At 40.2% G+C, this 13647-nt stretch overlaps 1 protein-coding gene across 3 annotated transcripts; it reads right to left on the bottom strand.

Moving 5' to 3' along the window:
- Positions 1–407: 407 nt before the first annotated feature.
- LOC104100747 (DExH-box ATP-dependent RNA helicase DExH9-like) lies at positions 408–12808 on the bottom strand. 3 transcript variants are annotated; one of them, XM_009608057.4, is made up of 15 exons: positions 12624–12807; positions 12238–12529; positions 11702–11902; positions 11403–11621; positions 10557–10895; positions 10119–10223; positions 9763–9873; positions 8933–9183; positions 8474–8597; positions 8108–8390; positions 7873–8027; positions 6788–6937; positions 6453–6685; positions 1260–1515; positions 408–970 (listed from the first exon to the last, which is right to left on the bottom strand). In XM_009608057.4, the coding sequence occupies exons 2-15, from the start codon at positions 12505–12507 to the stop codon at positions 692–694; spliced, it is 2976 nt and encodes a 991-aa protein (XP_009606352.1). In that variant the 5' UTR covers positions 12508–12529; positions 12624–12807; the 3' UTR covers positions 408–691. The 3 variants fall into 3 exon arrangements, with proteins under 3 accessions (XP_009606352.1, XP_018627805.1, XP_018627804.1); XM_018772289.3 differs by lacking the exon at positions 6788–6937 and having other exon boundaries at positions 12624–12808; XM_018772288.3 differs by lacking the exon at positions 12624–12807 and having other exon boundaries at positions 12238–12609.
- Positions 12809–13647: the final 839 nt, after the last annotated feature.

The following is a 13647-nucleotide window of genomic DNA, read 5'->3' as shown; positions in this document are numbered from 1 at the left end:
ATTCGGAGTATTACATCTTGTAGAGAAAGTCATCCCTCTTTTAAAAACTAAATTTCACTGCATAAGTAACTCTCCGGTAAGTCCACTAATGCGCACCTCTACACATTTTTCAAGCCAATAATCAAGTCTAATGAAAAAAGCCAATTACTCCCCGAAGACTGAAATTAGACCATAAGCTTTCTATCAAAAAGTTCTCAATGTGATTCTCCAATGGACCAACTGATCATATAGAAAATAATCACCAATAAAAAGAAAGAAAAAATTCACTCTATTTCTTTTTCTTTATGCTAACACAAATTAGCCAAAGCAATGCAGTTGTATTGCAAAAGAGGAAGAGCACTCAGTTGACCATTATTCTCTATGAATGTGCGTATTCACTTTAAGAAAACCAAGTAAAAGAAGAGGCATAGAGTGCAAGTCAGAAGGAATTGTTAATTATCTAGTTAATTGAAAAGTCACGCCACACCAAAAAGTAATAATTCCACATGGTACATGTTGTACCCCAGCAGAAAAAAAAGAATAATTGTTTAATTTGCATATCTAACAAACTACATATCATGCTTGGTTTCTAATTACAAAAGATAGAACCATGAACACCCCTACACTTGAGAGTAACATAATTAGTGGCATAACTTCCATCTAAACTGACCTCTGTTTATGGACCATTGACAGAAATGCCTCAATCTTATATCTACAAATACAGAGATGCCGCAAAGACAATGTCCCTCTTGATCTTGGCAACGGCCTTTTTGAATTTTGCCTCAAGCCCAACATCCCCAACGGCTTTCGCAGCTTCTATTAGCTGCTGAAGAACTTCCTCCAGTCTCCTGATAGCCCTGATTAAACTGCCCTCAAACACCTGAGTAATTTCCATAATCTCATAAAACTTAGATCCTCCAGCCCAGGCATAGACAGCCTCCATGATATCAGGTCGGAATGAACTCACAAAGTTCTCAACATCTATTTGGACCTATTGAAAGAACAGAAGAGTTAGAGAATCTTTACATGTAGTTGCTCTTTTGGTTGCGGAATATGGAAGGTCTTCGATAATTAGTTTATCAACTCACACTGACAATTGAAACAGCTTCCACAAATTAAACTCATGTTACTAATTCAAAGCACTGATAGTGAAATAAATGTTTAATTGAGCCCGAAAAACAGAAAGTTGGATAATAACCTAATGACAAGCTCATTCAGCTATGGTATTCAATACCATAAATATCAGGCTTTATCAGCACAATCATTCACATGATGCATACCTTGCTGTCGAGCTGAACTTTTGCAACCTTCCGAGCTATATCCTGTAACTGTGCAAAGAGCAACTCAAGCTCTTCCCGGGGCTTTTGGGTATCCTGAAGCTTTTCTTGCCACACAAAACAAGAGAGAAGAGATACAAGCTCCTCCACTTCAATTTTGCCGAAGGTCCCATTCAACATCAATTCAGTCAAGGTCAACTCATCTGCACTGCTTATTTCACAGGCAATCTTCACTTTAGCACTTTCCTTTTTTATGTATCTGCATAATTCCCAACATTATAAGCACTTCCATGCAATCCACCAATCAGAGCAAAGTCATAAAGAACAAAAGAATTCCAGAGCAAGAAACCATTAGAATACATAGCATGATGAAGAAGCCAGTACAATACCAAACAGAGGGAGAGGAGTGTATTGCAGAAACATAGATGGTTTTCTCTCTGCTGAGGCCTCTTTTGCATTAATATTTATCCTAATTTGTAACAGCCCAGCCCACTAGCGATATTGTCCCCTCTGGGCCTAGGCCCTCACGGGTTTAAAACGGGTCACTAGGGTCTAAGGCTTGTTAACTTATATACTCAACATCCCTCTTGTGTTTTGCCGACGTGGGACTCTGTCTAAAGTCTAGGGTGTTACATATACCCCCTCTTATGGACTCAGCGTCCTCGCTGAGGTTTGCCCCACCGCATGGGATTCGCCTAAACTCAGCACTGAGGTTTGCCCCGCCTAACCGAGATTTGCCTAAACTTAGTTGAACTCTAACCCACCATCGGCATAGCCGACACAAGAGTGGCTCTGATACCACCTGTAACAGCCCAGCCCACTAGTGATATTGTCCGCTCTGGGCCTAGGCCCTCACAGGTTTAAAAAGCGTCACTAGGATCTAAGGGGTTGTTAACTTATATACCCAACATCCCTCTTGTGTTTTGCCGATGTGGGACTCTGTCTAAACTCTAGGGTGTTACATACACCCCCTCTTATGGATTCAGCGTCCTCGCTGAAGTTTGCCCAACCGCATAGGATTCGCCTAAACTCAGCACTGAGGTTTGCCCCGCCTAACCGTGATTTGCCTAAACTTAATTGAACTCTGACTCACCATCGGCATAGCCGACACAGGAGTGGCTCTGATACCATCTGTAACAGCTCAGCCCACTAGTGATATTGTCCGCTCTGGACCTAGACCCTCACGGGTTTAAAACGCGTCACTAGGGTCTAAGGGGTTGTTAACTTATATACCCAGCATCCCTCTTGTGTTTTGCCGATGTGGGACTCGGTCTAAAGTCTAGGGTGTTACATACACCCCCTCTTATGGACTCAGCGTCCTCACTGAGGCTTGCCCCACCGCATGGGATTTGCCTACACTCAACACTGAGGTTTGCCCCGCCTAATCGGGATTTGCCTAAACTCAGTTGAACTCTGACCCACCATCAGCATGGCCGACACAAGAGTGGCTCTGATACCATTTGTAACAGCCCAGCCCACTAGTGATATTGTCCGCTCTGAGCCTAGGCCCTCGCAGGTTTAAAACGCGTCACTAGGGTCTAAGGGTGGTTAACTTATATACCCAGCATCCCTCTTGTGTTCTGCCGATGTGGGACTCTGTCTAAAGTTTAGGGGGTTACTTAATTAAACAAACATTTGTCATACCACATAGAAATAGATAAGATCATTTCTCCCCGTGGTTTTCTCTCCAAAGAAGGCTACTTATCTGTGGCTCATTGTCTACACTGTCAAAGCCAAATACATCCATCAAAGTACCACATATCAAAGGAAAAGGATCAGAATTAGAGTAAATATTTGAGACGGTGACAGGCACATTACAACTTTAGAAGCATGTTATACGTCAGTAAACCTTTGAAAAGGTAAAACAAAATGGGTATATGATTTTGAAGTCGAAAGTGAGAAGAAAAAATAAAAAAATAAAGTAGTTCAACAATTAGAAAAGATTTAGTAAGATTTATAAGAGGTGTCTGTGGTTGAGGTTAGACGAGTGAATGATAGATTGATGATTATTAAGTTGGTGGTTGGAGAGTGCACCCTAAACGTCGTTAGCGCCTATGCGCCGCATGTGGGCCTAGATGAGGAGGTTAAACGGCGCTTCTGGGAAGGATTAGATGAGATTGTGCGCCAGGTTCCGCCTGTTGAGAAGTTATTCATAGGAGGGGATTTCAATGGGCATATTGGGTCGACCGCAAGTGGATATGGCGAGGTGCACGGAGGCTTCGGTTTTGGAGAGAGGAACGGAGGAGGTACATCGGTGTTGGACTTCGCTAAGGCTTTTGGGTTGGTGATTGCGAACTCTAGCTTTCGGAAGAGGGAGGGGCATTTGGTTACTTTTCAAAATACGGTGGCGAAGACTCAGATTGACTATATCCTCCTCAGGAGGTGTGACAGAGGGTTGTGCAAGGATTGCAAGGTGATTCCGGGTGAGATACTCGTGACACAGCATAGGCTCTTGGTGATGGACGTTAGTATTATGTTAAAGAGGAGGAAAAGGTCTACCCGAGGAAGACCGAGAATCAGGTGGGGAGCCTTAACTAAGGATAAAGCCCAAGCGTTGGAGGGGCGGTTGTTGACTATGGGAGCTTGGAGGAGCAGTGATGACGCGAGCACTATGTGGTCAGCGACAGCAAACTGTATTAGGGAGGCTGCGAGAGGTGTTAGGGGTCTCGACGGGTGTCTCTGGTGGGCACAGAGGAGACTGGTGGTGGAATGAAGTGGTCCAAGGTAAAGTGGAAGCAAAGAAGGCGACGTACCTGAAGTTAGTGGGGAGCATAGGTGAGGAGGAGAGGCGAGCGTGCATGGAGAGGTATAAGGCAGCTAGGAAGGAGGCTAAGCTGGCGGTCAGGGAGGCTAAGACTGCGGCTTATGATCGTATGTACGAGGAATTGGGGAAAAAAGGTGGGAAGAAGTTATTCCGGCTGGCCAAGTTGAGAGAGAGGAAGGCTCGGGATTTGGACCAAGTGAGATGCATCAAGGACGAAGATGGTAGAGTACTGATGGAAGATGCCCAGATTAAGAGGAGATGGCAGACTTACTTTCATAAACTTCTGAATGAAGAAGGGGATCGGGATATTGTGCTAGGCGAATTGGAGCATGCCGAGAGTCACCGTGACTTTGGGTACTACATGCGTATAGAGGTTGAGGAGGTCGTGGGAGCTATGTGTAAGATGAGTAGGGGCAGAGCGACCGGGCCAGACGAGATTCTGGTGGAATTTTGGAAGTGTGTGGGGAGAGCAGGTTTGGAGTGGTTGACTAGGTTGTTTAATGTTATTTTTAAGGCGAAGAGGATGCCGGATGAGTGGAGGTGGAGTACGGCGGTTCCATTGTATAAGAACAAAGGTGATATCCAAAGTTGTAACAATTATAGAGGTATCAAATTATTGAGTCATACCATGAAAGTGTGGGAGAGGGTGGTTGAAGCGAGGGTGAGGATGACAGTGTCTGTATCCGACAACCAGTTCGGGTTCATGCCGGGTCGTTCGACTACAGAAGCTATACACCTTGTTAGAAGATTGGTGGAACTGTACAGAGAGAAGAAGGATCTGCACATGGTGTTTATTGACCTAGAGAAAGCGTATGACAAGGTTCCTAGAGAAGTTCTCTGGAGATGCCTGGAGGTAAAAGGTGTGTCGGTTCCCTACATTATGGCGATTAAGGACATGTATGATGGAGCTAAGACTCGGGTTAGGATAGTAGGAGGCGACTCTGAGCATTTTCCGGTTGTAATGGGGTTACACCAAGGTTCTGCGTTCAGTCCGTTCTTATTCGCTCTGGTGATGGACGCGTTAACATACCATATTCAAGGGGATGTGCCATGGTGCATGTTATTCGCCGATGACATAGTTCTGATTGATGAGTCGCGAGCCGGTGTTAACGAGAGGCTGGAGGTTTGGAGACAGGCTCTTGAGTCTAAGGGTTTCAAGCTGAGCAGGACGAAGACGGAATACTTGGAGTGTAAGTTCAGCGCTGAGCCAGGGGAAGTGGGCATGGATGTGAGGCTTGATTCTCAGGTCATCCCGAGTAGAGGCAGCTTCAAGTACCTTGGTTCGGTTATCCAGGGGGGAGGGGAGATTAACGAGGATGTCACCCACTGTATTGGGGTAGGATGGATGAAGTGGAGGATAGCATCTGGAGTCCTGTGTGACAAGAGAGTATCACCGATACTCAAAGGTAAGTTCTATAAAGCGGTGATTAGACCAGCCATGATGTATGGGGCTGAGTGTTGGCCCGTTAAAAACTCACATATCCAGAAGATGAAAGTAGCAGAAATGAGGATGTTGCGGTGGATGTGCGGGCACACTATGATAAATAAGATTAGGAATGATGATATTCGGGAGAACGTGCACGTGGCTCCCATTGATGACAAGATGCGGGAAGCGAGGCTTAGATGATTCGGACATGTTCAGAGGAGAAGCTCAGATGCTCCGGTACGGAGATGTGAGCAGCTGGTTGTGGAGGGCACGAGAAGAGGTAGAGGGCGGCCTAAGAAGTATTGGGGAGAGGTGATCAGGCAGGATATGGCGAGGCTCCAGATTTCCGAGGACATGACACTTGATAGGAAGATGTGGAGGTCGAGTATTAGGGCTATAAGTTAGGAGATAGTTGAGTCGTGCCTTATTTCGTACTATTGTGAGACTAGCCATGTAGGGTTTTTGTCTAAGATAGCTAGTGGCAATGTTGTGTCTTACTATTTCGCTTTTCAGTGCAGGTCCTATTTACTAGCTATCGCTTTTGCTTTGCATCTTTCTTCTAAATTTCATGATGTTCTTATTTTTCTTATGATTGTTGTGGTGATACTAATAGTCTCCCTTTGCTTTGCATCTTTCTTCTGGATTTCATGGTGTTCCTATTTTTCAATTTTCATATGATTGATGTTGTGATACTAATATTGTCTCCTTTTTGTCCTTTTGTCTTTTTGAGCCGAGGGTCTTTCGGAAACAGCGTCTCTACTCCTTCGGGGTAGGGGTAAGGTCTGCGTACACACTACCCTCCCCAGACCCCATTAATGGAATTTCACTGGATTGTTGTTGTTGTTGTTAGTAAGATTTATAAGAGGAAACAATAAAAATACGAACAGCAGGCATACTCCTCTAATTTTGACAACTGCAATAGACAACACGGTGCATCTTCAAAGAAGAAACAGAGCCTGCCTGCAAAAACAATATGAGGTTCATAAGGATAGAGAGGTGAATTTACCCAAGTCTCCTGAGAACTCTTTTCCTTGCTTTATATTCATCTTTGAAAGCCAAGGTAGTTGAAGTACGCATTGCTCTCTTAATTGATTTGATTTTGCCAGTAAGTTCTTTCTTCTTATGCAAAACCTTAAGCTTTTCTTTTATAAGGGGAGACGTTGCTATCCCGCACTCTTCAAACAGACTCTCCAAGGCTTCTATCCTACTTGAAGCCTTCCTGTACGAGTTACTTTGAACCTGCAGAACATGCATCGAATGAACACAAAGCTAATATGCCAGCAAGGTAATACCGGCAAGTTGGGAGGGGGGGGAGGGGGAGATGTAGACTCTGATTTTGACCTTCATGTCATCTTCCGGGTGTAAGAGAGGCATGCCCTCTCTTGAAAATCTATTGAGAACTTCAGAAACCTTCTTTAGTGTATTTTCTCGAGCTTCCGAAGGTAAAAGATCCTTTGGAATCACAAGACGGACACTGCTCAAACTATCAATCTGGCAATAAATTGTTTAGCAGAGAATACATTAGGTACGCCACACAAGTGGAACACAAGCACAAAATTTAATTTGCATCTTTATCGGTGTAAAAGAAAGCAAATTGATGTCATTTACCATTTATACATTTTCACTTTCACGGCCTAATAGAGGGCAGAAACATGCAACATATGATTAGATAGAAAAGATCTTCGAAATCTATGACAAGCCCCAGAAATCAGATGCAGAAAGAGAAGGAAAAAAGTTAGAAAAAGTGATCACACTGCAAAAGAAGAAACAGGCATACGGCTAGGATGTTCCCGGAGTGCTAGCAGTTAAGACGTCCTCTACACCATAACTCCATCCATAATAGTTTTGGTAGCAGTTAAGGTAATACAAGAGGATGTAAACCTAATTTAAAAGGTGAAGCATTATTGTTCTCAATGTTCTCTTAATTTTTTTTGTAGATAAGGTAAGATTTAATAATCTCCTTAATTTTTCCTTATTGATAGTAAAGTTGCACCGCAAATGACCAAACCCTCAACTAAATTATTGAATAGTTGAATTGAACAACACTTTAGAAACACATTATTCAAGAAAAACACCTATAAGCCTGTGACATCAAAATCTAAGACTTCCTATCAAGTCAGAATCCTAGTACCTCTCCTTGGCACAAGTATGGGTAACTCTATCCAACAAGGAGTGAAAAAATCACCTAGCATTTATTTGCCTCTATTTGGATTGAACCCCAATTTTCCATGATTTTCATCCCAATTCATTGACCGTTAGGTGACACCCTTGGTTGTGCAAGTTAGAAGTTATTTGTTCATAGTAGAACAATGGATGAGGGCTTGGCACAATTTCAAGATTGTTGTGGCAGTTCATCATCTTCAATTACAAAATTTAATACGTGTAATCAGATATTGCTAGCAGCAAAATATGCATAAGGAGTTTACCTGGGACAAAGGAAGAGAAACAACAGCTGGTTCCCCAGCATTCTTCAAGGGAACAATTTTAATTGTCTTTCTACCAACATCATCCTTCTGCATTATACATCTCGTAAGTACATCTACTGTATAGTTTGCATCCTCCGGTTTTTTGTTTACATCATCTGAACATAACATTCAAGTTAAGGTTAAGAATCTAACTAGCAAGATAACCCAACTAATGTCCAATTAAATCGCATCTCACCTTCAGAAAGACCTTTCGCCCTTTCAAAATTAATTACTACTCCCCATGTGAACTCTTCCATGATGGAGAAGGTTGGAACATCAACGCCAACCTCCGTACACTCAATGCATACAAGCCTACCAGGCTGCAAGAAAGGTAAGCAATATTTTGGGGAGAAAACAATCTTGTGTACATCCCTCTTCAAGCTCTTATATTGTTCTATCAGATTCAAATATCTCTCAACGCTGTCTCCTTCTTCAATCACAATTGAGTCTCTCTCCTCTTTAAGAATTTTTGCTTGTTTCTGGCAAGAAAAAGGAAAAATAAAAAGAAAACCCAAAAAGACCTTTAGGGAGAGGGAGCCAGAAGTTGAGTCAATTGACAAACCTCAAGATCAAGAATTGCACGATCTGCTTGAAATTGATAAAATGAGTTACGGAGCAGATTTTCGGGATCATCACCTTCACGCCGCATTTGATTTAAAAGCATGTTATAGCTTAAATGGAAGGCACTGATATACACAACATAGGAGTCAAATACAGCGTTGAAAGTGCTACACGATGATTTAAAAAACTTTTTTGTGTGTGTAGAGGGGAGGGAGCGATAAGTACGACAAGGATAAAACGGCTTTGCTCATTTATTTAACCAATCGTTCATTTTTCAGTAGTGCCAAATAGTTGTATAGTTGTCATCAATGCATTATTTGCAGTCTAGATCAACGCGACATAAATATTAATCAATCTCTTTTTCCTTTATAGAAAAAAGAACATATTTCTGATCCTCCAAGAAAAAGAAAGTAATTTTACTCAGAGAAGTCTTGACTTAAATAAGAATTCAAATTGGCACCTTTGTAATGCATCAGCACTTCCCTTTAGCATGGATTTAGCTGTAGGAGGTTCAAGCTTCTCATCAACCATAAGGATGCAGATCCCACGTTCATCAATTCCCCGACGACCAGCACGACCACTCATCTGAATATACTCACCACTGGATATCCATCTAAACTTGTCTCCATCAAATTTGCGAACATTTGTAAAGACAACAGTTTTTGCAGGCATGTTCAACCCTATACTGAAGGTCTCTGTGGCAAACAAACACTAGAAGAAAATCATATAAAGCGACATGATCAGTATTAAGCTTAGAAAAGTCTCTTACAGAGGATAAATGTGTGTGTGCGCAAATACCGTATCTCTGTGGAAGTACTTAGAGATGAGGTAGAAGAAATCCGGAACAAAAAAAAAAAAAAAAAGACATGATATATATTACTCCGACACATTCATAGAATGATGGAAAAAATTATATTTCGAAGGAGAGCCTTAGCAGGCATTGGACACTTAAACAGGAGTGTCGGTTCCTACTTAAACAGGAGTGTGGCCCCACTATGAAAGAGAACTTTCTATCCAAAAACAGAAGGCTGCCTTAATAACCAAAGCATCATTCTGTCACTTAGTTGAGCTATTAGTATCTATCAAAGGTTTAATAAGTTTGCATAGCTTGAGCATTCTCCTCTACTTCATAACTGCAGAAAAATCTCAGGACATAAGACAGAGATCTTTAAAAGCAAACATAAAGCTAATCAACTTCTTCATGGAGTGAATGAAGTCAAGGAGTAACTTAAAATCCTTCTCCTAGTAGGAATAACTCTTCGAATCAATTAAAAACTCGGTTCTCCCTACCTTGATGAATCCTTCTTGGAACAGGATTTCAATCACTTCTTTCAGTATAGGAAGCAAACCAGAGTGATGCACACCAATTCCACGTTTCAATAGGGGAAGCATATTCAAAACCTGCAATGTCAAATATAAACAATCAGTCATTAGTAAGTACTGTTTCCAAACATCAAATATATGAAACATTATACTTATCCCATAACTGCACCTATTTCAACCCCTAATCCCAGACACAAGGATACATGGTGAAAAGAAAACAATGGTAGTACTTACTAGGAAGAGAATCTTAGTGCTTCACTTGTAACCACATATAAAATCTCACATACGGCAACAATAATAAAGAATAGATATAAGATGCTCACCTGGGGCAGTTTTTTATCATCATCCGACAACATGTCCATAGCACTCCAGAAAATAGTTTCAATATTCACCTTCTCAGCGTCATTGTTAAGATCCATTTTTGCCATCTATTCCATATTGAAAAGGCAGAACAGTTAGCTTATTAACCCAAGAACCACAGTATTCAGACAGAAATAAATGTTCTCATATGACATCAAATAAGTAATCCATATAATTCTAGGCAACGGAAAGTTGGTGCAAAGGTTGATGGAAGAAAATATACTGCTACAGAAAAAATATCATGTCAAAAGCTGATGGCATGTTCTCTTCTCTCTGACCATACAAAAAGAAGATATAACAGAGAAAAAATCAGGAAACCCATGGGCTGGTTTGTCAACCATGTAGTACAGCAATATAACCATTTAAAAATTATAAGCTTCAGCAGAAGGCATAGAACATACTTGCATTGCTAGAAATTCACATTCTCTTTTGCTGAAGCTGAAACATATTGCAGGATCATATTGCCGCTGAATAATCATTTTAACCATCTTGAATATGTCACTATCCTCGCCAGATTTGCAAAAAACCAGACCCTTCTGATACTTGCCATTCTCTCTTTTCTTATCCCATTCATTGGCCGGAACAATAGCATTCAAAGCTTTCTGAAAACTATCCTCACGAAACTTCCCTTTTTCATCAACCACCAAGTATAACCCATCACCACCAGAAGGAAATATATAATGCTGAAGTGGAGTGGGTCGATAGTTCGTATAAACAATGTGGCATGGTTGCTGATGGACCTGCACTATGACAAACCATGTTAATATCCCACCATAAGATGCATAAACAGGTTAAACTTTCATAAAATTAGTATCTCAGCAAAGCAAGGATAATTCAAGATCACTCTTTCTCCTTGACCCTTCAATACATAACCCTAACATGTTCTGTAGTTCCCCATATCCAAAAACATTGTTATGTCATCCTCTCATATCTAAACACATGCAAAAACTATCTAATTCATGAAGCAGCAAGGTTTGTTTTTTATATTTCTTTTTTTTCCTTTTTTGAAGAAGTTTTTATATTATTTTCTATACTTGAGCAACATCATTATGATAAACAAGGTCTTAAACAAAAGACCAAAGGCAATCAAAAAATACCATTATTCCAAATATATATTAAAAACCGCCCCAGTAAAGATTCAGCGGTCACTTTATTAAAGTAGGAAATCATATCTGTGAGCATATCAAATGGCTTCTAGCATCAAGCATACCGATTAACTTCAAGGAACTAAAACAAGTCATTGGTACCTTTGCAACCCAATCAGCAAACTCTTTAGCATTGGGCACCGTCGCTGAGAGGAACACAAAGCGAGAATTTTTAGGGGCCATAACAATGCTTTCCTCCCAAACCACACCTCTTTCTCGATCACGCATGTAGTGTACCTCATCAAAAATAACCCAAGCCACCTCCCCTATAACATCTGATATTTTATACTGCATACTACGCCAGATTTCTGTAGTCATTACCTGAAACCAAATGACACCAGAAAGCCAGCATGAATAATAAAAATTATGAGCACAAGAATCGAAAAAGAAACTGGGCATACCAAGCAAGAAGCATTTGGATCAATGGTGACATCTCCTGTCATCAAACCCACATCTGAAAACTCCTCTTTGAATTCTCTATACTTCTGATTACTAAGAGCCTTAATTGGTGAAGTATATACTACTCGCTGGTTATTCTTCAGCGACATGGCAATGGCATACAACGCAACAATTGTCTTTCCCGCTGACGTATGTGCTGATACCTACAGCCACAACTTCAAATTCAGTCCCATCACCATTAAATATACAATATATCTAATTAACGTTATGTGAGATAAGTGTGAAAGTTTAGAGAATATAGAAAGCATAATTTGCCTTAAATGACAAATTATCTCTTACTGGAATGATCCCGGCCCGAATAGAGAACACAACTAATTCAGGATGGAGACTTATTTGATTGATCGATTGATTCATGTAGACAACAACTACGCCTCAATGTCAAACAAGCTGGTGTGGCTATATGAACAATGTATTACTGGCTGCCAGCCTACTCCATTGATTGATAAAAAACTAACTATGGGGAAAAATGAAAACTTACCATGACGGATTCACCATTATTAAGGCAATGGATAGCTTCAGATTGAAAAGGGTCGAGAGTAAAAGGGAACTCCTTAGCAGGTGTTGAGTCTACTTGAGGCAAAGTTGAAGAAGCAGAGGGGACATAGCCTTCCGGGTATGATACATCATGCACACATACCACTTCCTCACCCACACCCACTGAACCATTTTGTTTCAGTTGTTTACTTGGAGGTGATATAATGTTACCCTTATTGCAGAATTCTTGCGACTTCCTCTTAAAACAACCCATCTTTCACTAATACTCCACAAACCTAAAACAAATCAATCAAACAATAATAATAATAAACCATACAACATGTACAAAACCGGAAATTAGAAAAAAGAAAAATAGTGAGGCAAACGAACTTTGACGTTTTAGCTACGAAGAAATACTTGTCTGGACTCAAAACTACAAATTGAGCTCTTTTTTAATAAAATATAGCGAAAATTTTCTCAGCTTCTTTGCCTCTACTCTCAGAGCAGAGGAAATTTTGTGGACCTAAAAGCTAAAAAGTGGCAACTTGAATAAAACTGGTGGTGGGCCGGCGATTTTGTAATGGAGCAAGATAAAAATGGGTTCTAGAAGTTAGGTTTTGGGATCGTCTGAATTGAAGATTGAATGATTCACAACATTGGGCTCTTAATTAGCAGTTAGGCCGGGAATATTATATGACCTTTCAGAAGCCCACATCTGTTAGTCCATTTGTTAGCTTGGGGTATTTGCATCTATATTTTGGGCTCACAATTGAAGTTATACTCACTTTGCACAAAAATTTATATGTTTATCCATTTTAGGATCAACTTCATACTTATTGGGTCTGAAATTAAAAAATAATTAATCTAAATTATAATTCACTTAAGGCCAATTAAGTCTCTAGTGTAAAATTTGTACTTATCTAAAGTGCAATAAATATTTTTATGCATTTAAGGTCAAAATAGGCCTAATGTGCAACCAATGTTTTTATGCACTTTAGGCCAAATAGGTCTGAAATGTAAATTGCATAGAAATAGAAACGTGTTTTTCGAATTTTAACAATCTAATACACGATTTAACATCTAAATCTACTCCAAATGAGCTCAAATTTAAAACATTACCTCCAAATATCTTTTCTATTTTTTTCTTAGATTAATTTTAGAAAGTTAATTTATGAGCAACAAATTAGGGCAAAATTATGCTATCTATCTATCTTTTTTTAATATATATATATATTAAAAAAAGATAGACCCGTAGCGAAATATCATTCGTCTTTTTTACCCCTTTTTAAATGAAGGCCCTTAAGATACGCGTGATGCGCGTATACCCTATATTAATGTATATAAAGCGGATAAAAAGACGAACGATATTTAGCTAAGGACATTCATGCTTTTAATATAATATATAGACATATAG

This window comes from Nicotiana tomentosiformis, chromosome 1, assembly GCF_000390325.3.
Source record: "Nicotiana tomentosiformis chromosome 1, ASM39032v3, whole genome shotgun sequence".
NCBI lineage: Eukaryota > Viridiplantae > Streptophyta > Magnoliopsida > Solanales > Solanaceae > Nicotiana > Nicotiana tomentosiformis.
The sequence above is the reverse complement of the archived record's forward strand: the minus strand, read 5'-3'. Positions and strand labels throughout refer to the sequence as shown.